This window comes from Manis pentadactyla, chromosome 17 (assembly GCF_030020395.1).
Source record: "Manis pentadactyla isolate mManPen7 chromosome 17, mManPen7.hap1, whole genome shotgun sequence".
Lineage (NCBI taxonomy): Eukaryota > Metazoa > Chordata > Mammalia > Pholidota > Manidae > Manis > Manis pentadactyla.
In genome coordinates this window covers 39,717,688-39,743,613 of record NC_080035.1, presented here as the reverse complement: position 1 = coordinate 39,743,613, position 25,926 = coordinate 39,717,688, and the positions used below count along the sequence as shown (strand labels likewise).

At 37.0% G+C, this 25,926-nt stretch overlaps 1 protein-coding gene across 2 annotated transcripts in view; it reads right to left on the bottom strand.

Annotated features, from left to right (window-relative positions):
* The window catches only part of NDFIP2 (Nedd4 family interacting protein 2), a 67,127-nt gene extending 48,718 nt beyond the window's left edge, over positions 1-18,409 (bottom strand). Inside the window, exon 1 of one of the 2 annotated variants that reach the window (XM_057494621.1) lies at positions 17,913-18,409. In XM_057494621.1, coding sequence (XP_057350604.1) covers positions 17,913-18,230 — 318 coding nt within the window. In that variant the 5' untranslated portion in view covers positions 18,231-18,409. The remainder of the gene's footprint in view (positions 1-17,912) is intronic. The other variant, XM_036893688.2, reaches the window with a different exon arrangement.
* Positions 18,410-25,926: the final 7,517 nt, after the last annotated feature.

The following is a 25,926-nucleotide window of genomic DNA, read 5'->3' as shown; positions in this document are numbered from 1 at the left end:
TTCATTTATCATTTTTTTAATTGAGTTGCATTTATTTGGGGATTTAGAGATGTCAGTCCAAAGAGACACAGATTGAGGTAGCACCCCAAATTGTACTCCCAGCTGCCAACAAAGTTTAGATCACTTATCATTTAAGAAATTAGCATGGTATACTGCCTTGTTTGATTTTACATTTCATTTCACTGTGTTGTTTGGTTTTAGATGATTGGGTAGTTACTAAACAAATAAACTAGAAAAGAAGGTAATTTAATGCCAGAAGATTTAAGATATAGGTCTATTACCTCCCAGCTGCATAACCTTGACTAGGTCTTTGAGCCTTATCTTCTTTGTGAATCACTCATTTTCATTCAGTCAGTTACCAAACAGTCACTCAACCAACATTTATTAAATACCTGTTATATTCTTGGTCCTATATTGGGTGCAGGAAATAGGAAAAAATCCCAACCCATCGATTTCTAGAACTTCTGGCTTCTAACAATTAGGAGCTCTAAAGCAAGACCATAACACAGTAGAACTAGAGCTGCAACTGGGGGAATAAAGGGAAAAAAAGTATATATGGTATCACACATAAACCAGGGAGACAAGACCAGCAAGTACCAGGCCTAAACACCAACTTTCTTCAGGGAAAGTTTGTTCTTCCCTCAGTGAACACAGAGAAGCTAAGAAGAGAATCCTTAAGCAAAACTAAATACAGTAATATTAATTACTAAGACATGCTGTTGATTCATCCAGGAAGCACAGCAAATGCCAAGATGCCATACCAGGCAACAAAGGGACTTTCCCATTAAACTGTTATATTCCAGAGCAAACCTCCAAAAGTTGGCTAACAAATCTAAATACATAATCCAAATAACTACGATACATACACATATGCATTCACACACACATTCTGTTTCTCTCAAAAAATTAGCAATTATGTACCTCTGTACTATCTCACCCTATATATTTCTTTATTCCTGTATAAATAGTTATTCTCATGTTACAATAATCACACTACAATACCACATTTGTAAAGGTACTAGTCAATACAAAACGCTGTTACACTGAGGTTTTCCACAAAATTTGACACAACTGGCATTTCCTAATAAAAATTTACACATGAAATCCATTACTGCATTGATTTGCATGAGGAGCAAAGAAGCACAAGACAAAAAGATGCTGTAAATATTGTCTTTAAAGAAACCAGAACAAAGTTATTATCCAGAGAGAAGCTGAGTAGGTGGTTATCTAAGGTACTCAAGCTCTAATAGTAAGCAGATCTATCTTGGCAAACATAATAAAACAAACTTACTGAACAGTTCTGGAGGAGAAAAAAAAACTCTGGTAACCTACATTTTTAACTTGACTTTTTGAAAGACTGAATTTTGATTTAAAGAGAACCCTTAGTTAGCTCAACTAAAACACTGATAAAGGCTTGAAAGCATGTCATTACACAGTAACTGTTGTTTTAACTAGTAGGAATATATTATGTACAGATAAACAAAATACTGGCACAAATACTCTGGGCCTATCCTCAATCACCTACACTGGGCTAAGAGTAAGAAGCATACTGGCTAAGTACAAACACAGGAAACAACTTTTCAAGATTCAAAGCTAGGCTCCAGCACTTACTAATAACTGTGACCCGCCTAGGCCTCATTTTTTTTACCATCTATAAAATAAGGACTATTTTTCTCACCGGGTTTTTGTAATGCCTGACATAATAAACACCTAATTAGTGTTAGTTTAAAAAAACAAAACAAAGGCACTATACATAGGTCATCTACTTTAGTCCCTACAACAACCCACGGAGGTGAGGATGATGGACAAAACTTTAAATCACTGAATCAACACACCTACTTAGAAGCATAGGTTAAAATTAAGGTTTTACTGTCTCTAAACTTAGGCTCTTTTCTATTTCAAGATGCTTCCAATAAAAATTCATAGGTAGTCATCTATTCTGTCACAAATTTACCTTTATGAGTACTTTTAATGCTACTTTGAGTAGCATTACACACACACAATACACATGTTTGAATCCACCCAATTCCTCCTCCTCTTCAGTGGCACTACTCTAACCCAAGCTGCCACTACCCCTTACCTCAACTACTGCCACAGCTTCCTAACTAAAACGCAGACACTGACATTTGGGAGGCTGCCAATGAAAAGGCTGGCTCACCAAGAAACGACACAAACCTGAAGCCCAACAATCAACAAGTCAAGGACACACAGACACAGCATATAGACTCTAAGAAGTCAGAGAAGGAACACCCAAATGTAAAACCTTCAACATGAAAAACCAAACAAAAATATTAGGAGGCATTAATGTACAGAACAGAAAAACAAAAATCTCAAATCTACGGTTGGCTTGTTCTAGACAGGCCCCCAAACAGGCCAACCCTTCCACTGACAGCAACTATAAAAGTCTACTTTTGAATGTTAAAGAAAATAGGGATGCAGAGGGAAGTTAAAACTTGGAGACACAACCTGCACAAGGGAGTCTCCCCTTTTTTTTGCTTTTTGCAGCTTTGCTCTGAGAGGTATTGTGGCTGGACTGCTAAAACCCCAAGAGAAACCCTGCTATTTCCAGCCAAAGGAAGCATGGAATGGAGGCCAGAAAGTGAGGAGAAATCAGTAACCCTGGAACCATGCGTGGGCAGGACTGACCCAAAACAGGTAGGTATAGGCCTAAGGAATTAAGCTTAGATTTGAACTAATGCACACAGATTGTGAGACTATTTACAATCTAAAAATGAAACGATTGACTCTAAAACAAAGCATCTACATTCTCCAGAGAACCACAGCAAAACACTCAGAACATACAGGATAAAATCCAAAATTATTAGAAGTAAAAAATACTAGAAAATATAAATCATTCTCCAGGGAAACAGTGATTAAGAGATGCCTCCAAAATGACTCAGATTATACTTACCATAACAAGGATTTTAAAGCAGCTATAATAACTATTTTCCAGGAACTAAAGCAAAATTATGTGAAATCAATGAAATGACAAGGAAGCTCAGCCAATAAATAAAGAAAAAAAAAACAGGAAATTTTAGAATGGAAAATTTAAAAAAACGTGAAATGAAAAAATTCACTGGATAGGATCCACAACACAATGAAGATATAGAGGAAAGAGACAGTGAATTTAAATGTACTGATAGAATTTATCCATTCTAAAGAACAGCAAAGAAAAAGGATTAAAAGAATAAATAAGCAAATAAACAGAGGCACAGGGACTTTAGTTTAAAATGTCTAAGAAACATGTAATACGAGGCTCAAAGGAAACAAAAAAGAGACTGGAACAGGATAAAAATTTGAAGAAATAATGTCCATGATTCTTTAAGGTAGTGAAGAAAGTAAATGTATAAATTCAATCCCAGTGAGGCTAAAGCAGGACAAATGCAAAGAAAACCACACCTAAATACATAATAATAAAACTTCTAAATATCAAAGATAAGGTTATTGGAAGCAGCCTAAGAAAAAACAATATATTATACGTGGAGGAACAATAGACAAAATTTCTCATTAGAAACCATGATCATCAGAAGAAAATGGAACATCTTGAAGGGCTGAAAGAAAAAACTCAGCCAAGAATTTTACACCCAAAATATGTATTTATTTCATTAATTAAGGCAAAATAAGACATTTCAGATAAAAGGGATATAAGAGAATTGATTAGCAGCTGATCTGCCCTTTAAGAATGCAAAGAAAGTTCTTTAGGTTGAAAAAAAAAAGTTGAGAAATTTGTTTCTCCAGGAATCAAGAGAATGGAAAATGGCAAATGTCTAGCTACATATAAAATTTTTCCTCTTTAAGTTTTTTATAATATGTGTTACTATTTACAGCAAAAAATGCAACATTGCCGGAGTTTTCAATGAATGTACAGGTAATACATTCCATATCAAGGTCAGTAGAAGTCAGAGACTATTAAGGGAAAATTATTTATTAAAATTATTATAATTTTAATAAACACAATTAACGTAAAGAGGAATAGGCAATATTGAAAGGGACACAAAATGTTTTTTAAATCAAATGCCTCAAAAGGCAGCAAAAAGAGGTGAAAGAGGGCACAAAAATGAGGAAAAACAAGATAAATAATACAATGATAGAGGTAAACCAACCACATCAATAATTATATTACATGAAAATAATCAAATTAAAAGGCAGAGGCTGTTAGAGTGAATAAAAATATAAAAACCCAACAATATGATACCAACAGGACACACATTTTAAGGATCAGACAGGTTGAAATGTATGCCACACAAAAAGTAATAAGGCTAGAATGGCTATATTAATATTAAATAAAATAGACTTGAAGAGAAAAAGCATAATAAGAGACAAAAAGGGGCATTTCATAATAATAGAACCTCAAAATATAGGAAGCAAGAAATTGAAGTAATCAAAGGGAAAGACAACTCTATAATCATAGCAGACTTCAACACCCCTTGCTCAGCAATACACACACACACACAAAACCAGCAAAGACACACAAGATCAGAAGAATACTGTAAACAAAACTAGCAACAAAACTTGATCTGACATTTATAGAACACTGTATTCACCAACTTTAGAATATACATTCTTTTCAAGTGCATATAATACATACCAGGATAAATACACTAAGTCATAAAACAAGGCTCAATAAATTTAAAAGGAATGAGATCATGAGTGTGTTCTTTCACCACAAAAGATTTAAAAAAGATATCTAAGAAAACCTGAAATAATGGAAATTAAACACACTTCTAAATAACATATGGTTCAAAGAAGAAATCAGAAATAACAAACAATTTGAACTGAATGACCAGAAAAATACAATATATCAAAACTTGCAGAGAGATGGCAAAAACACTGTTAAAAGGATGCTTATATTAGAGAAAAAAATCTAAAATCAATGAACAAAGGTTCCACCATTATGAGCTAGAAAATAAAAGCAAAATAAGCCACAAAAGAAATAAGGAAACAGTAAATAAATAAGGTAAATGCATGAATCAGTAAAATAAAACAGAGATATTTAACAAACCCAAAAAGGTGGTTCTTTGAAAGATCAACAGAATTGACAAAAAATCAGAGCTAGACTATTAAGGGAAAAAAGAAAAAGCAAATCCCCAATATTAGGAATGAAAAAAGGAATTATTAGCACCGGCCCTACAGACATTAAAATGACAACAAAAGGTTATGAACTTGAAGCCAAAAAATACAATGCCTGAATTTTTTTCTTTTTAACCTCCAGGCTTCTTTTCATAGCTAACTACTAGAAAATATGTTCCACTATAATAAGGGAGTAAACCAAGAACAGAGAAAGACTTAGAATTCAAGAAATAGAGAATCCAACAGAGCAAAGTATAAAGGAAAAAAATCTCAGAATGACAACTGTGCACGACGAGGTCTGGAGAACGAACGAACAGTGCAGATAATGGAGGGCTCTGGAAAGAATGTCTTCTAAGAACAAATATAGGAACTAATTATTATCTGATACATTTGACCATGTAAAAAATATAGCTGAAAAGCAGATTTTGAAAAGTCACCCAAGGATATACAAAGTATGAAGAGATACACAGTAAAATAAATTTTTTTAAATAAGGCAACACCATGAAAATTTTTTTTTAATTTAGTTATACAAGATGCAAATCAGTACTGAACAATATTTTCATAGCCATAAAGCATAAATACTAATTACAAGCCAAAAATTAGGTGTTTTTCATACACTTAATCCTCACAAAATTCTATGAGGTTGACATCTGTCCTTACTTCATAAGTGAGGAACTTATGGCACAGAGAAGTTAAGAAATTGGCCCAAAGTTACAATGCTTGTAGAGTGAGGAGCCAAGATTTGAACCAAAGAAGTGGGACTACAGAGATCATGATCTGGGAAGGGAAAGAACATGAATGAGAACAAAAGTTAAGTTTAATAAATCAACAAGAAGCTGAATATACATATATGTTAAAAATAAAGAGTTAAATAAAGGAAGGAGTTAAAAGAGCTAAAAATTTTCTTTTGAAGAGAAAGGACTGTAGGACAAAGGGTGGAAAAGCGATTGCTGTTTTTATGATTTGTCTTTTGGTACTCTAACTTTTGAAACTGTAAACCTATATTATTTTGGTTAAAAAAAAAATGTTGGTCAAAGAAAACTCACCTATAAGCCGAATCCAGCCCACTGATTAACTGAGTTGTGGATTCTGGACAATCAGATGGGTTCAATTATTAGCTAAGTGACTACGATGCTCTATCTATCATCCATGCTCTCCATGTCTGACATCATCATGAAAAAAAAAAGAAAATTAACTGTAATGCAAGTTCTATTTCCCAGGATCTGTGATAAAAAGTATCACTCAGCTGGTATGTTTACAAGTAATAAAATAAATGTGTCCTCTAAGTGTCACTGCATATTCTTGAGCCAATACTCCCTTGGACAATCTTCTATAAAATTAGAAGGCTGACAAAAATGAACATTAACTACGTCCACAACATCTAGAAACAGTTTTTTTCCCCCTTCTTTCCATAGGAAGACCAAATAACTTAACCATAGTTAACTATCTTGCAAATACAAGCCAGCAGTCAGATGAAGATTTACGTAAAAATACCAGAATTCATCTAAAGAGATTCCTTAGTACTATTCTAAGTATATACCCTCACTATGGAAATCAAGAGTACCAACACTGTATAGACTGGCAATACATTGTTACTTTTACATAACAGAATTCTAGAAAACTGTTCACTTTATAAAATAAAGATAATAAACGAGTACCTCATGCATACATGAAATCTCTCAGAAAAAGACATTTATTTATTCCTGCAATTAAGTATTTACTATGCACCTATAATGGGCCCAAAACTATACTATATACTATTATAAGCAAGATAGTTCTAAGCCCTGCTTCCCATTGAGTTTACAAAATACATACCATGGAGTAAAGACTATGACAGAGTAAGTACATAGTGTTAAAAAGAACACTTACTTTGGCAGTAAAATGTGGGAAATGGAGGTGGGGAAGCAGAGGGTGAGGGAAGGTTTTCTAAAGAAAAGAACATCTAAACAGATGTGAATAAAGAACAGAAATTAGTTGTGGAACAAAGAGAGAGAAACAAGAAAAGAGTAGTAAGATGTTCAAAAGCCAGAAGGAAAGAGAGAGCATGGTGTTGAGTGGTGGTTGAAGAGGGGTCAGGGCAAGAGAACAAAAGTATTACAGGTTAAAATATGGCTCATGTGCAATGCAGTAACAAATTAAGCAGGAGTGACATAAGCAGAAGCTCATGTTGTTTAAAGATCACAAATAAAAACTTACAGGGTCTCAAGTGTTATTTCAAGACCCTTCCCCTTCTAGGGAAATCACAAAAAGTCATGCTGATATAAATGAAAGCTCTACACCAGTGTTCTAGATAAAAATGTTCTTTAAAAACTGTACTATTGGATTTCCTGGGTCCAACATCCAAGAGGCAATAAGTCCTAAGAGTCTCAAAATGTAAAGAAGTAAAACCATCCAGCTGATTTCCTTATTCTCAAAGCCTCTGCCAAACAGCATAATTTATTTAGATAATGTAATGGGTAATTCTGGAGAAACATCATAGACAAACTAATCCACAGCACATTCCTAAACTTTCAAAATATTAAATTGTTCATGTTCAAACAAATCTTAAAAGTAAGCAAGTCAAAACCCTGAAACAATTTCTGACAGTAAATCTTAGACTACTGCAGCATCTCCCAACTTGCATCTGGCATGTCTTTAACAAGAATTCTACCCACACCTTAATTCCAGCTAAGTGATCAAACTTGGAAGAAACCATAAAACATAGTATGAAAATACAGACACAGGATGATGGTAGGTAGGTTAGTTTTAATTACAATGATTGTCAGTAAATTTACATTTAATAAATGTCAGCAGAATGTATTCCACAGTTATTTAAACTAAAGTCAGGCCTACATACATACACACATTCTAAAATAATACATTATTAATACACATACAAACTGTTCTAGAATAAAAGTCTGATATTAAGGAAAAAATAAAATGAAAATATTTGCTAAGTAATCAAACAGGTAAGGGAAATCAAAGCAGTACCCAAACTCCACATCTAAAGAAGGTACTAAGCAGGGATACTGCATACAGATTCACAAGTTACTGAACAAGTTCACAAGGTGCCGATCATATATAGAGAGACTGACTAAGCAATATATGTTAAACTTGAAGATAATGCAAAACACACACACACACAACAACCATCTTAGAGAGCCCAAGTCTCAGTAGCAGTAAAAAATATATATAAAAATAAAAATTAGAATAACATAGGCAAGGTTTTGAGTCTACAGAATTCGTCTTGAGCTAGCACCATTCATTCATTTACTATCACCAAATACTCCCTAAATGCCTACCATATACCAAGCACTGAAAGACAGAGCAATGAACAAAACAAATATCTCTGTCCTCATCAAGTTTATAATCAGGAGGAAGGGAGAAAATAGGAAATAATGGGCAAAATATTTGGCATATCAGCTGGTGATAAGTACTATGGAAAAAACTGAAAAAGGGAATGGAGCAAGAGGGTACTATGAAGAGGGTACAGTGATTTTAAATGAGGTGGTCCAGAATGGTCTCCATGAGTTGACCAAACCAACAGAATGAAGATTCTACCAGATATGAGAAACTTGTCTTTGCCATTCTCACAGAATATGTTATACTCCATTCCACTACCCATTCAATTCTAGTGACAGACTAGGTGTCTGCCCGATGACCGAGTATAATTAGTATAAGTAAGTGATACATACAACTTTACAACATTTGAGAGGGTTGATTTGAGACAGTTTATTTCAAGACTGATAAAATAAAAAAATTAATTTGTCAGAAGCATCCTGCAGCAGGCCCAAGCTTCAGGTCTGTATGATGAGACACATCCTATATCATCTACATCAGGGTAGACAAATTACCACCAGCAGGCCAAATCCAGCCCACCACCTATTTTTGTAAATAAAGTTTTATTAGAAAACAGGCACATTAATTTGTTAACATATGAGTATGAATACTTTTGCACTGTAACAGCAGATCTTAGTAGTTGTGACAGAGACCACATGGTGTGGAAAGCCTAATATATTTACTATCTGGCCCTTCACAGAAAGTTTGCTGACCCCTCACCTAGATAATCATCATCACCACCACTACCCACACAGTGGGACTACTTTCAGGACCGGCTTCAAAGGACATAACCAGTGTAGTCATGGCCCGCCTCAGGAGGGCCCCATGCTTACAGTTTAGTATTCTGTGGTCACCACCTTGAAATTCTTAATGATTTGAATGAGTTTTGTAAGTGAACTCCAATGGGACAATACAACATGTGCCAGGGGTTTGGGATGTCAGCTCATAAGCAGTCTGATTCCACAAGAAAGATTCTCAGTCAGCTGAACTCCCTGGTTCTGCTCTATGTCCCCATCTTCACACAGTGGTCAGGGGTATGGAAAACAGTGGCCATCCCCATCTCAGGCTGGTTCCTATCATCATGACATTCCCAGATCTCACGTATCACTGAGTCAGATACGGAACAAGTTCTGGCATGGAGGTTGCAATCCCCTGAGGGTCATCTATCTGCTGCAGGTTGAGACAGCAGGCCTGAAGGAAGGGGAAATTTGACTTCTCTGCCCCAGGCCAGGACCCCACATTTTCATTTGGCATTGGGCCTTGCAAATTATGTAGCCAGACTTGCTGTTTTCATAAAACAAAAGTTATAAACTGAAGCTATAAATATGAGTTACATTTTTCTATCAAATTCAGCATAAAGTTTATTTCTATGTTTTGCCCCATTCCACTCTGAAGTATTCCCCTTCATCTTGCTCTAGCCACACAATTTAAAAAAAATTTTTAAACCAATAAACTCATTTCCACCACAGGCCATTATCTCACCTGAAATGGACTCATAATCAAAATATTTCAGTGAAGTCTCAGCCGGTCACACCTTAAGCCTAGATGGAGCTCCCTGACTCCAATCAATTGAGGGGTCAAACTGGTTAGTGTGGTACATCATCTCCAAAACTGGCCACCATCAACTTCTTGAGAGATGGACTTTATGACTTCTTCTGAATCTGAGCTGGACTTCTGATGCTTTAACCAATACAACACAGCAGAAGTGATATTCTGGACTTCTAAGCCCATGTCCTGGAAGAGGAAAGGCAGCTTCCTCTTCTATGATGTGAGAAGCTAAGGTCACATTGGGAGGACACATGAAGAGGGCACCCAGAGGAGACCTGAAATAATGCAGTCAACAGTCCCATCTCAGCTCCTGGTTTAACAGCATCAACTGCTAGCCCAGTGAGTGAGCCATCCTGGGTGTTCCGACTCAACAGAGTCCCAGAATGGCTACAGCCCTAGCTAACTTCACATGGAGGAGAATCGTCTGCTGATCAGAGCCAGCCCACAGAATCCTGAAACAGTAAAATGCTTGTGCTTGGAGGATTCTGTTACAAAGCAATGTAAAACTAAAACACCAAGATTTTATCACAGCTGGGCCTATTACTTAACCTCTTTATGTCTCATTTTTCTCATCTGCAAAGTGAGGATCAAGACATTATGTATTTCAAAGATTTGTTCTCGGGATTAAATGTGCTCATATGTGTAAAGCACTTTGCAGAGTTCTCAGCGTATTTCTGACATAACAGAACAAGAATGACTTTGCATGATTTCTATTTTAGTATTGATAAAACGTACTTTTATTCCACAAACCTGCTTCATTTTCTTCGAACCACCTTTTACTAACTGAAATTATGCCTATTTATTCATCTGCCTCCCCTCCACCAAAATATGAGCCATGAGGCAGGAACTTAGTTATCTTGTTCACCAGCACCTAAAACAGAATTTGGCAGAGATACCTCAAAAATAATTATGTGTTAAAAAAATACATGAATGAGTTATAAGATTTTTGTTTTATAATCAACAATGGTGTCTAAAATTGGTCCCATACCTTACACATAAATCTGACAAGAGGCATTCAAAACATAAAACAACCATATAAGCTATCTATAATGTGGTATTTTCATAATTCCAATGCATTTACTTGTTACTGCACAAGTATTACACCATTACCAGATCGTGTACTACTCAAATATGCCTAAATGATGGCTAGCGTTTGAATCATTATCGTTCAGGTGTGCTAGTTTACTCATCTGCATAACTTGACAACAAAAAACAAGCTACACTCAAATTAAATCAATGACACACTTACAGCTAATGTCACTGCATGCACAGAAAGAGCCAGAGAAACTTTTATCTGGGAATCTGTTAAAAAACAAATTACCTTGCTATACAAATTAACATACTAGTCTTCAAGCTGTGTAAACTTCGTATAAAACACATCTGAGTGTGAATTTCCTCAACTACAGTTTTTTAAAAGTTTAAAATCTATTGTAGAGAAAATAAAAATCAGAGATTCATAGTACCTGGAAGCACCTCTGAGGAAAAGCATCAGCCTAAAAGAATGACACCCAAAAACATAATTCAGTACAAGTTCTCTAATACTATGATTCTCAAGTTTTTTTCTGCCTTGATGTAGATTACATATGCAAGAAACTCACCCTATCTCCCTCTTCCAATTATAGTTTCCTAGGAGCTTTTACATTTAAGAGCACAATTTTATGAGGCAAACAAACCAGAGGGGTGTGGTACAGAACTTCAGATGTGAACTAAACATATGTAAAGTCAGGGAAATAACAAGTAATACATTACGGTTGAAAAACTAACAAGAAGTAAGTCCTGTAGCAGTTAGTGCATAAATATTAAGAGGGGGTTGATAAGATATGGCTGTCTTGCCAATGGGTTTCAGCCCCAGGCAAGTTCACTATGGATTCAATGTGACCAAAGAAATGACAGTAGAATGTTCTTGGGGTGAAAGGGTTATACCCAACTTTATTCCCATGGTGGCAGGTCAATCACTCGAATCCCATCCACTCAGAGCGAGTCTGCATGCAGCAAGCGGGTCTCTGCCTCTGGGCCTCTCTGCCCCCGCAGCCATCTCAGTCTCTGTCCTCAGCGCTGCCACCACTCCAGCCTCTGCTCTCCTGCAGCCATACCACTGTATGGCCCAGAGTACTGGGCGGAGCTCTTTACACAGAGTCAATAACAACGTATTGCTCACACATATGTAGTGAGCTAGCCAGCCAGGGCCAGGTGAGAATCCTGGCCATAGGAACCTTCACTTTATCCACACCATGTTTGGGAAGGTCCATTCAAGGAACTTGTATGTTAAAAAGAGAAACTCAAAAATCCAGTAAGTCCACCAAATTTGCTAAAAAGACTAGCAACACCAAAATTTTGGAAAGGTAGTGGAGTAAACGTATGTCCACAAAAAGATTTGTACAAGAATATCCCTATAGCTTCATCCATAATAGCCCCAAACTGGAAACAACCCAAACGTCCATCAACAGAGCAATGGATAAACAAACGGTAGTATAGTCATACAATTTATCCAATGAAATACTATTCAGCAATAAAAGTAATGAGCTACTAATATACACAGTAACACAGATTAATCTCCAAAGCTTCATGCAGAGTGAAAGAAGCTTTGCAGACTATATGCTACATGATTCTAGAATAGGCAAAGCTAATTTGAAATGAAAAAAATCAGAATAATAATCACCTGAGGGGTAGGAATTGACAAGGAAAGGTCACGAGAACTTTGTAAGGTGATAGTAATGTTGTGTACGACAGGTCAGTAAACTTCTTCTGTAAAGAGCAGAATAGTAAACATTTCTGGCTTTGTGGGCTCTGACTTAAAGAAGCTGACCCTTGCGCAATGAAGAGGTTAGGAGTGTCAACCTGCTGCACAGTCGAAAATCATGTATAACTTCTGACTCCCCAAAAACCTAAGTACTAACAGCTTCCTGTTGGCCAGAAGCCTTACCGCTAGCATAGTCAATTAACACATATTTTGTATGTTAACTTTACTGTATATTGTACTGTCACAATAAAGTAAGCTACAGAAAATATTGTTTCAAATTGTCACAAACCTCTAAGAAATTTCCCAATATATTTATTGAAACAAATCCACATATAAGTGGATCTGTGTAGTTCAAACTCATGTTCTTCAAGGGTCAAATGTCCTCAATTCTGCCACTGTAATGAATGGGCATGACTGTGTTATAATAAAACTTTACACATGAACAGGAGTTGAAATGTAGTTTGCTGATCTCTGTTCTATATTTTCAAAGTGGTTTGGGTTACACAGTTGTATGCATTTGTCAAAACTCATCCAATAGGCCATGTAAGATTTGTACATTTCACTGTATGTCAATTTTATCCCAAAGAAAAATAACCACAAATATTGAACTCTAGACTAATGATAAACATGCAGTTTGCAGTGAGGTACTGATATATGCAACCTACTTTGAAATCATCAAAAATAAGAGATTGATATACAATAACAAATATAACAAACTTGGTAACTGCAGAGCTGCAATTGGTATATGGGGATTAACTATACAATTCTTTCAACTTTTCTACATACTTGAAAGTTTTAATATAAATGCGGTGGGAGGGGAAATTCAATAAGAAGCCACTGAAGATTTCTGACCCAAAAAAAGGAAAATTAAATTTATGTTCTATAAATATGACTCATGCAGTGCAAAAGATACATGATGGATGGTAAGATAAAGAAAATAGCAAGGAGTCTATTACAAGAGTCCATGACATAGTAAGCATCAACATTTAAGGAATAAGTACAAAATGAGCTCAAGAAGGGAAGAAAAGTAGAAAGAGTAGAAAGCTTCATATCAGGAATAAGGAAGGAGTTTCAAGAAGAAAGTTCAGTGTCAGTGTGACAGAAATGGAGCAAAAGGAGAACTGAAAAGTATCTATTAGATTAAGCAATGGGCAATATTGATGTAAAAGCAGTGTGGCAAGACTATAAACCAGATAAAGATAAAGAATATTGATAAATTCAAAGGAAACAAGTGAAGATCAAAGGAACTGACCTGAGCCAAGAGAAGGCAGTAACTAGAGAGCAATAAAAAAGACTGCAAAATTTCTTTAAAATAGAAAACAAAAGTAAATGACTACACCTAAAAATCAACATATATTATCCACCCAGTACATAAACTGTTGAGTAAGGCAGTCCTCCACAGGCCTGAGTGTCCCTGCACATTCTTGCCTAGTGTGACAGTCTACAGTTAATCCATTCCCTGTTACTAAGTGTATTCTTGTAATAAGTCACATAAGCAACAAAGCAGGTCAAGGTTACCTGAACGCATAACTGCCCTCTCAGGGAGAAGTGAAGTCCCATGTTTGCCACAGTGCTTACTGCTTGCTAAACAACTGCTGGACCCTTGGTCCTGAGTTCCTCAGCTGTGATCCACTAAGTGCATCAATCTAGACCCATCACCCTCATGGGACCTGGTTGCAAGGAAAACCTACACAAATATGGTGATGTTCATGCAGCTTGCTGTGCTGTGAATTATAATGTCATTTGTTTCCTACGTGGGAGTCTCCTGTTTTCTGCCAGCAATCATGAAACATTACCAGATGGAATTATTAGCTTGCAAATATGTAAAATCAAATCCTAAAACTTTTCACAGCTCTTAACAAGGACAACAAAGAACTAGTTGATATTCATGTTCTTCAATAAAAGAAGGGACACAAGGTGGTCACCAGCAAAAACAAATATACATAATATTTTATAGTATATGTACCTTGTTATTCATAAAAGTATTTATCATGTTCCAGTCTCTATACCACACCTTTAACATATATTACATCATATATTCTCATAATAATCCTAATAAGATAGGTACTAATATGAGGAAACTGAGGCTTCAATATGATAACTAACCCAAGGGTTCACAAATTACAGACAGCACAACCTAAGTATAAACCCAGATGACTTTAAAACATGGTTTTTTTTAAACATTAATAGTCAACCTCCTTCCTGCTGATTTATCAAGGGCAGCTCTAGTTCTCCAGATGCAAGAATAAAGTATCTAGATGTTTACAGTATGAATACTTCACTATGTTCATAGACAACTAACGCTTTGGAAATTTAATATAATCTTGTATTTTTCTTTAAAATAATCCGTCATGAAGGTTAAGGAAGATCTAGGTTAAACAAATATAAACCACTGCCTTTATTGTAAATTCTCTCATGGCTTTAATAAGCAAATGTATATTTTAATATACTAATAGGTTATAAATCTTCTAAGACCATCTATGATCATCATTTTGGTATAGTTTGGGAAACTATCACCTAAAGCAACATAGCCAACAAAACATGGATGCCGAATACCTCTGAAATCTTAGTAGTCAGCCCGGTACAGGTACATAATCCTTTAAAATAGAGAACATCAAATTTAGAATGTGGTCTAACATCTCCAAGATAAGTCAACTACTTCATAGTTTGGCAACACTGCTGTTTCCTGCCAAACAAAACTGAATTTCCCATAAAACAGTGAAACTGCATATCATATCTGGCTTTTTCTGAAATAAGAAAGGTTAACAGTATAGAGTTTGTAGCTCTACACTGTAATCCGCAGCTTAACAAAATCAGACCATTTAACAATGGAAGGTAAGAAGAGACCACAGAAAAAGCTGCTAAAATGTGTGTATTGGTTAATGACAGTAAGTCATTCTGATGTCCCTGGGCATCACTGCTAACTCTCCAGTATGGAAAGCTAAATTTTAACTCTATTACTAAGTGATAAATCAGTATCAAATACCATTTCACCTCAAGTGTACTCACCTGTCTCCTACTCTTAACATTCAACAACTGAAATTGTTCATTACCCAAGTTTATTAATCATTTCAGAGTTTAAAATAAAAATTTCAGCTAAAAGAATCCATACAACAGTTGTGTTCATCTTATAAGCCAGAGCTACAGACTGGTCTCCAGCTGAATAATCTTCTAGACATCAAATCCGCTGATTCTCTGGCGTATTCCTAGATACAGTTACTGGGCAGGCCATTCTGAACAAAGTAAAGAGTTACACTAGGCAGATGAAATTACTATATAATTACAGAGTAACAGGGATAAAATACAAATTTAAACTGTGCCAAGATATCTTTTCAACACTTTGCCTTACCAGGAAAACAAACTGATGTCCTACCTACTTAAAGTGAGTAATATCTCAGGACTAATTTTTGCCCTCTGCTCTGAAGGAATGCCTCCACCCTTTCAAAGTCTACAGGGGACACACCTCCAGTTCGGGAAAAAAAGGGCAATAAAATATGATATTGTCCACTTATTCTGAAAGGACTTTAATATAGAGAAAAAGAAAATATCTTAAAACTGAGAGAGCAACTTCAGTATTTTGGTGTTAAAAATTTTTTTTAATAATAGTAAGCCAATAGGTAACAATAGTAAGTTAACTAGTCATAATTACTAAATGACTATATATTTTAAGGCATTGCTACATCAATTAAAAATGTTTTGAGTAGTGACTTATATACAAGAACATGGTTGATTCTGATAAGCAAAACTCCCAGAGAAAGAATTCAAATCAGCTAATGCCATTAAGGGAGACAAATAGGAATGGGGAAAAAAAGAAAAGAAATTAGGAAAAAAAGTCTCACTGGTATTAGTATTCAATACTTACCTCTGCATTTATTTTTGCCAACAATTGCAAAATAAGAATGCCTCTTTTAAAAAAATCAACCCACCAAAAGTATATACATTGGCAACTTGAAAAATGCCTTCCATGCTGGCAGCAGTAATACTTTCCAAACTCTTCTAAAAATACAGATATGTTTTTACAGTTTTCAGAATATGGATCATTTGGAGGTTTTACAGGATTTACCAGATGAAATGGAAGCTGAATGAGCTTTTAGAAAAATGCTGTATTACACACATGGGGACTTCATCATTTAGTAACATTCGTATTTGCCAAAATGCACTTATTAACATAAATATTTAGTCGCTACTGTCTCAAATGTGCAAATAGATCTGAAAGGTGAAATCTGCACTAACATATCTACATTTGTAAATTTCACAGGCAGTACTATTAATCGCACCATCAGCACTAGTTTTTCTCCTCCCTGTCAGTAAACAGGTTTAACGAAATTACCATCACAACGTTTATAGAAGAGCATGCTACCTAGCTGCAACAAACTAGTCAAGTATTTAAGTCCTTTTTAAATAGGGTTTACAATAGCAGTCTCCAATACGACCACCAGAACTAATGACAGAGGAAAAAAACGTATTAGAAAAATTGCTACTGATGACAATACTGAGACACTTTTCACTCATTTCAACATACGTAAGTTTGTATGGTTAAAGTGAAAAACCGTGTATGTAATGAGAAATAAATTTTCAAACAAAATTAGCTTTTTTTTCTAGTAAAACTTTGTTTCCTCTCCCGCCAAAGAAAAAAAGAAAAATGTGGTGAGAGAAAAAGGAATACACTTTAAATGCGAACACAACAGGAAGGGACAAAACGACAAGATTAACTAGAGCGGAGGGACAAGATCCGCACCACGATTATTCTCTAGAGTTGCACAATTTTTAAACCCTCCCTTTTTTTTTTAACCAAATGCACATCTCACCCAACGAAGTGCTTACATCTCCTTCTCTCACACCCACTCCATTCATTTATGACGGTGATCTCACCACCATTTCCAGTACACAATCCACTGGAATGTCTCAGAAGTGACTGAGTCAGGGAATGAGGAAGTGATAGAGAAAGTGACGAATAAGACAAATATAAGTTTTAAGGAGAAAACGGGGGTCTTACAGCGGGGTAGAGGGTGCGAGGGGTGGGAGCTCGGAGGAGACGGATCGGGAGGGAAGGAGTCAGAGGTAGGCGTCCAGAAGAGGTGTGATGGAAGCAGGTTGGCCAGAAAACACAAAAACAAAAATTAGCCAGCGCGTCCCCCTCCGAAAAAACCCGAGGAGAGGGATGCTCGAGGCCACAGCGGGAGGCCGACCGGGGCTTCGGCAGCGCAGAAGGCCGGGGCGGGGGCCAGACACTCACCACCTGGTAGCGGCCAGTCCCCGGCTGGTGATGATCCATCCTGCCCGGCTCGGGATCCGGTTTCCGAGCGGGCGAGTCCCCTAGGCGCTCAGCCCCCTCGGCTACCCCCGTCGACGACGTCGTCGCCGAAGGGCTTCTTCCCCTTCTGTCCGGGCCGCCGCCGTCCCTTGGCCGAGCCGATTCACTTCCTGTTGGTGCAGCAGCAGCCGCGGAAACCTCCGCGTCGGCGGCAGAGCGGTGGAACTCGGGGGCACCCTGAGCACTACTGAGCATGCTCGGAACGGCCGCGCATGCTCGCTGGGTCCTCCGGCGTCCCATTAGCGTAGCGAGTCGGGGTCGGGAGGTTGGCTGGGTGGGAGGAAATGGAAAGGTAAAGCAAGTCCGGGGAACTGTCTAGGTTGTCAGCAAGTTCAGCAGTGGGCGGTGGCAAAGGAGCGGGGAAAAAAAAAATCACTGTCCTTGATTGGTCTTTTCTGGAAGGCGGATTTCGAGCAAGCAAAGGCCGGGTGCACCGTCACACTCCTCGGAGACAGATGTCTAGGAGGAAGGGGACGCGTTCCAAGAACACCTGATGGCAGGTCATCCGTTTGCCCAACACTTATTACTCACCCAGCGTAGGACAACGCAGGAAGATGCATGTCTAGGACGTTGCTAAATTGCTCATGCAAGATCATTAGTGAGATAAAGGATATCTTTTGCTTGTTTTTTCGTCTACCTCTCTGTAGTGAGATTTAAGAATCCCACAGGGACTCTGCAGCCATACTCTTTTATCTCGCCATAAAAAGAGGCTTATAGAGCTCTAGGTTACTGGAAGGATAAAAAAAATAATGAAATAAAATAAACTATTTTGTGGTCATACATCAAAAATTCCTCAGGGCTTAACAGTAAGGAATCTTACTGTTACACTTATCTTACAATAAGTGTGCTAGCTACCTTGTGAGACTCTCAATGCCTGGTTAACGACACATGACCTGTTAGTACCTCCCACAGGGCACAAAGCATGTTTCTCTAGTAGAAGAGTATGACGGAGCAGTGTTAAGTGCCTTTTAATTCAAAAGACCTGCTTTCTATGCCCTGAAAACTACGGTATCGTCTGGCCCAGCTATGTTTTACTTCCCTTCTGAATCGCCAAAGGAGATCACTGTGCTGAAGAAAGCCACTGGATGAGCATTATCAGCTAGTTAAAATAGCAAAAACACAACATTGAGAGATCATCAACTAAAAAATTTAAGCCTTCCTAAAAATTTTAGTTAAAGCATTGATCAGTTCTTCCCACTTTTGCCACCTTGACACATCTAGTGATAGAGAGTATTAATAGGATAACAGAATAAAAGGCAATGTCATACTTAATTTCTTTAAAGTTGTTTTTCTTTTGATCTAATTTCATGTATCTTAGACTCTGACACAATGAACATATGACATTTTATTGTATTACTGTGTAAAAGCTCACCCTCACAATGTCACCGAAATGGTATCACCTTTTAATGATCAAAACAGCAGCCGGGGTCAGCAAAGTTAAAGTAGATTCCCTCATTACTTGTGATATATACAGTTCATTTAGAGCTTCATTTTGTATGTGCTTGCATTTTCATTAATCGTTTATATGTCCAGTTGTTTTTCAGGTAGACAGCTGCTCAGAGCAGAGGCCATTTTTTTACACCTAGCTCACCCAGAACAGTACTGAGAACATAATGGCGAGAACCAAAGACCTGACCAAAACCAGACATCCTGAATCCTGTAAGGTAACAGACTGTTTCATTTTCACCCTTCTCCCAAGCTTTGTGAACATTTTGCTGATCTAGAGAGAAACTGACAAAATTCAACACAAAAGCATTTTTTTCGACAAGGAGGAGGAAGAGAATGAATGAATGGAAGTAGAACAACAGCTAACAGGGACTGAGCCCTGCCCAAGCCAGGGACTGCACATGCTGCATAATTTCACCCTCACAGCAACTGTGGAGGGATGCTGTGAAGTCCCAGGGACCCATTTGCCTGAGACATACTTCCCACTGGAATCCCCATTGGCAATTCCCAGGGACAGAGGCATTCCCTCCAGAGGGAACTGATTTCTTAATCATCTTCCATATTCTCTTACTTGTAACTAGGTACACTAAACTGCTTCGATATGCATCAGGATTCTTTGCTGAGATTCCCACCGATTTAAATGGCATTTAACATGCTATTGCCTGCAGATGGCTATCTACATAGGCCTAAGGCACAGGTAGGAAAATGCTCTAAATTTTCCTTCCTTCTTCAGTGATTCTTGGGCTTTTGCCACTTCCTCTCTCTATGTATGCACAAACAACAGAACTACTCCTCAAGTAGCTAATGATGGCTAGTGTGAACATAGATCCTAACAGCTAATCACATTTGAAACATGTATGATTTTGTATATTTATCTAGAAAATGATTAAAAAGGGGCAATATTCCCTATCTGAAGATTTCTATCTCTACTTAATAAAAAGGCACTAGGTATTATCTTCTGTACATTAAATTGTAAGCAGATTTTAGAAAATAAACTACCATTTGTTTTAGTCAATGAAAACAAGCATTATTATTACTCCAAACTTTCATCTCAGTTACCATGTATGTAGTTCTTCTAAACAGCTTGTAGTCTTGGACCTCAATTTAGCTTCACATACTGTTCCTTATTTAACTAGTTCTGAGATTCCTGTCATCTGTTCAGCTCTAACATTTAAGGGGAAATTTTCTAAAGTGAGCAATTTGACACTCAGATATCTACTTCCTTTTCCTCTCTTTATTCTCATCCAGTATATTGGAAGAATCTTAAATACAGCTTTTTTTTCAATCAGTCAGAGTTTAACCAACAGAAGAAAACTAAGAGAAGATATGTATTTAGAGATTTATTAAAAAGAATTGACTTAACGCTGTAGTAAGAACTGGCTTAGGCAAGTCCCAAATCCATAGCACAGGCCACTGGAACTCTCAAAAAGTTCTAGAAGTTTTATTTATTCTAGGATACAAGTACCAGGTATGAAGGGAACTCCCTTTTTTTCATTATCTTGGCTTATTTTGTCTCTGTTAGACCATTAATTTTTTTCCTGTTTGAATTATAAAGGCCAGGAGACAGGTGTGAATTTCTTCTTAGTTCTGTAAAGAACTGTCTTCTTCCTCAGGAATGCTTCAATTGGGCACTCAAAGCCTATCAACAGATTGAGTCAGGCCCACCCAGATCAGAGAGGATAACGTCCTTTACTTAAAGGCAACTCATTTTATCTATAAGATGCATTCACAGCAACACTTAGATTAGTGTTTGCTTGAATAATTGAAACTATAGCCTAACCAAGCTGACATGGAAAACTATTACCTGTTTATTAAATTCTTCAAATTCAAACTGTCTCTGTAGAATAAAGTATCAAGAGAGAGAGGAACAGAAAAGAAAAAGGAAGAACCAGAGAGTTAGCTTAGAGATTAAAATACATTTCCATATTAAGTATTTCCTATTGGATTTGTTTTATATAGGTACTGTTTTCTATGGAGGTACCACCAGGCAACAATTAGAAAATATTTGAGTTCTGATAAGCTGCATCTCAGTCCTAACTACATTTCTATTTAGCACTTTCAGTTTTCCTTGGTTTAGTCATGAGCAACAAATGTGAGCAAATCAACAGCCATTTTGCTTAGGGATTATATATTTTAAATTGGGCTAAATCATAAGTTATTAAAATGGTCTTTGCTTTACCTTAACTAAGGAAGGCTGCTCTTTGACCATACTAAACATGCTTTACCTTGACTAAGGAAAGCTGTTCTTTGGCCATTCGTGTGTTGTAAATAGTCTCCTTTTTTATCAGAAAGCCTGATAATCACTTTGATCATAGAAGAGCAGGGCTGGCACTGAGTATATTGCCTATTATGATGGGTTTCTCTTGACTAATGCATGATCATTGTGTAAAAGGACAAACACTATGTGTGCATGTGGGTGTGGGTGTGTGTATAAAATACTAGGAGAGAAAAATGTTTCCTACATGTCAAAGGTTTTCTTAAAGTGTTAAAGATCATTTGCTCTCTTTCTTCCATAACAGGAACCAGGGCTCATTTGTTAAATAGTTTGATCTCAGTATGCTATTTCACCATTATCAACAGTACAACATTGACAGTAAAGTCACCATATAATAAAGTTGCCTGATTTTAGTGCTGAGGATAAAGGGCATTTATTATCTGAAGGGACAAAAGATGACAGTAATCAGAGGGAGTGTCTTTCCAGAACTAAGAAGAAATTCACACCTATTTCCTGGACTTTACAATTCAAATAGGGAAAAAATTAATGGCCTAACAAAGACAAAATAAGCCAAGATAATGAAAAAAAAAGGGAGTTCCCTTCACATACGGTACTTGTATCCTAGAATAAAATATTTATACTGTATCCCACTTCACCAGTCAATAATGTGTACAGTTCCCATGAAATGTCTATCAAGTCTCCTTAAAAAGAATGATCATTGAGAAATCTAGCATGATTTCCCCAATAAAGGCAAAGATAACAAGCACAAATCTTCTTTATCCAGTGTCTGAGGCTATTTGGAGTGCTATAACAAAACACTATAGTTCGGGTTGCTTATAAACAGCACAAATTTATTTCTCATAGGTCTAGAGTCTGGAAGTCCAAAATCAGGGTGCCAGCAAGGTTGGGTTCTAGTGAGAGCTCCCTTCCGGGTTTCAGACTGCCAACTTCTCATTGTATATTCACATGGCAGAAGGGCCCAGGAGGGATCTCTCTAGATACTTCTTTATAAGGGCACTAATCCCACTCATGAGGGCTCTACTCTAGCCTAATCACCTCCTAAAAATCCCACCTCCTATACCATCAGCTTGGATATTAGATTTCTAACGTTTGGATTTTGTGGGGGGGGACACAAACATTCAGACCATAGCATCCAGATACTGACTTTTAAAAACAAAAGCATAAATATTACAAAGATATACACATATACACAAATATAGTATATAGAAAAATCAAAAAAAAATTTTTATTTCAATGGGACAGATGATTTTGCTAACTATAGACCCTGAAATTTCCTTAGAACTCAATTGTTTGGAAAAAAGAGAGATGTATATTGTCATGGAGCCAAAAAACTTTAGCATTTGAGGGGACTTTCCAGATTACCCATCCCAACACCTACATTTTTAACATATGGAAACTGAGACTCAAAGAGGTAAGTGCAGCCTTAGAGTGATACCTGTGAAACTACCACTCCACTTCCAGCTTGGTTCAAACATGATAATTCATAAAACAATCCAAAATACTTGTGGGTAAAATTGTAATATTTCCAGAATATCTCTCCTGGCTTTACTGTATCCTCAGGGGTGGAGAGAAGTATGGCTTTAGTTCATCTGCATATCAATAGGTGACCATATAAATAGAGGATCCTCAGGGGTGGAGAGAAGTTCATGTCTATATCAATTACCTGGGCAACTGAGGGCTTATCTGAACCTGAGAGGTTAAGGGGAGGGCTGGTTTGCTTTTACCAGAGCAGGAAAGAGAGATGGCCCCAGACCGCAGTTTGTAAGCAATAAACGGGTTTTAAACTTTATTTCTACCTTTGACTAATTTCAGTTTTAGAGATATTTTGCCCCAGGATTTCCTCTCCCCAAACTTACAATACTCCATTGATTGCTTCCACCATATCCAACAAGAAATAGCCCTCCAAAACAGTACTAATAAATATAAAAAATACACAACTCCAACACATCATGAACTGGACATGTCTACATTTTTTTGAAAGAAATATTATAGTCAAATATACTGCCACCAAACAGAATAAATTCTAAGTTGCTAATCCTCTCATGCAGTGCTGCTTAGAACAAGTAAAGCATATACATTTTTAAATACAATAAATGAGCCCTCCAAATATTTAATCTTTGAAAATATAGTAGGTTCCTAACATTGTATGCATTCAAACTTAAAAGCCAAACAATCCCAACCTGTACATACATGACCATTCACACAAGTTTTGGATACAAAATGACCGAAACACATTAGGTGAGTGAGACGCTAACTCTCTTACGCCCAGCCCCCACCCTTTGGCCATGGAACTTTCCCATGATCCCTGAAACAATTCAGCTGACATACAATACAGTAGCTCCCTGCTACCTGTGAGCATTTAAATTTAAATTAATAATGTAAAACTTTGGATCCTCAGTGACACTAGCCACAAGTGTTTAGTGCTACTGTGTGTTAGACAGTGCAAAGAATATTTACAACACAGAAAGTTCCATTGGACATCATTGCTCAAAAAAAGATTCTCTTACTATTCACCTTAAATTAACCTCCTCTTTACTTCCTGAGTTATCCACATAAGTTTCAAATGGCTTTATCTTATTATATCCCAACTCTGCCATATCTTAGCAATGTGGTTCCTGACAAGTCACTCAGCCTGCTGAACTGGTTTGCCCATCTTTAATATCAGAATACTAATCCTTCCCTATCTGTCTCACAGTTTGTTGTGAAGTTCAAATGCAAATGTAACCATACAAATGTAAAGTAGTATTATTTGCTGGAGACTGTTTTCCTTTATTTCATTTTCTAGTGACTTCCAGGAAAAAAAATGTTTACTTTTACACTTAAAATGTGAAATAAATAGTATAATTTAGAGAAAGTAGAAACTACCTAAAAGGACACAGAAGCTGGTTAGGCCTCCCAGCTTGGTCACATCATATTTTTTCTAGTCTGAGTGACTGGACTTATTTCAGGATGACTTACAATGAGTCATCATAAAGTAAGTTATAGATTCCAGTGTGTGTAACCATAGAAAATACATCAGTTGTTTCTCCAGGAGTAAAACCATACCATAATGTATTTGTCAATCATTGTAATTGTAGTAATAATTGCTAACATTTATTGAATGTAGCCAGCCATTTTGCTAAGTGCTTCATATACATTATCTCACTGTACTTCAGAACAAACATGGTGTAAATACTGTTATTACCACCATTTTAGGTATCAGGAAACTAAGACTTAGAGTCTTAAGAAATTTACCGAAGGTCGCAAAGTAAGTGAAGGCAAGGAAATTTGCTGGAATTATTGTTGTTGCTATTGCTTTTACTTTAACAACCTGAAATATATGTACATACAGGAAAGTATGCAATTCATAAGTGTATAGCTTAAATAATTTTCATAAACTGAACAAACCCATGTGATCAGCACCCATGTTAAGAAATAGAATATTTCCAGAACCACAGAAAACCCATTGGCCCACTTCCCCTCTCTATTCCTGATGACGGGGTTCTTGTTTGCAGAGTCAAAGAATGAACTTAGCAAACACTCAAGGTAGGAGAGCCAGGGAGAGACTTTTATTGAGAGATACAGTGAGAGGACAGAGCTCCTGGCTCATGCCAGGAGGGGACAAGAGAGCCCGTACTGGTGCATTGTCTAGGGGTTTTATAGGCAATTGAGGATTTTGGGGAATGTGAAAAAAAGCTTAGGGGTGTGGACTTTTTAAGTGGTCCCTGAATATTTAGAATTAACTTAACACAAGGAACTTTCTGCTCTGATGATTTCTCCCTGAGATACCAGTGTCTTGGTCTGGGAGCATATCAGACAAGGCCGCCTGCCCAGCCTCCAAGGTGGGCTGAGGTATTCTTGGCTAAAGAGTAAGTTAAGAATCTTACTTCTTAACTTCCTAGGTATTAAAATGCAATCTTATCTTTAAGGTGGAATCCTTCCTGCCTTTTACTATGCTGTTTATGGATGAGCCTGTATGCTAAATTAGTTGCCCAGCTTGCAAATCACCTCATCAGGTCTGAAGAAGGAAAAACTGCACACAGGCCTGGGCCTCTTAGCATGCTGAAGTGAATCTTACACATGATTGTAAGTGATTAGCATAATAAAAACATGCGCTACTCTTCTTTATCTAGGGAATATTAACTGATCTCACTGAGGAATGACTCTAGAGCTTAATGTTTAACACAGTTTTGGTAGGGGGATTTCCTTGCATATAGTTACATTGCTCTGACTGCAAATATCCTGTCTTGCTTTTTCCGGAGACCCTCACCCTTC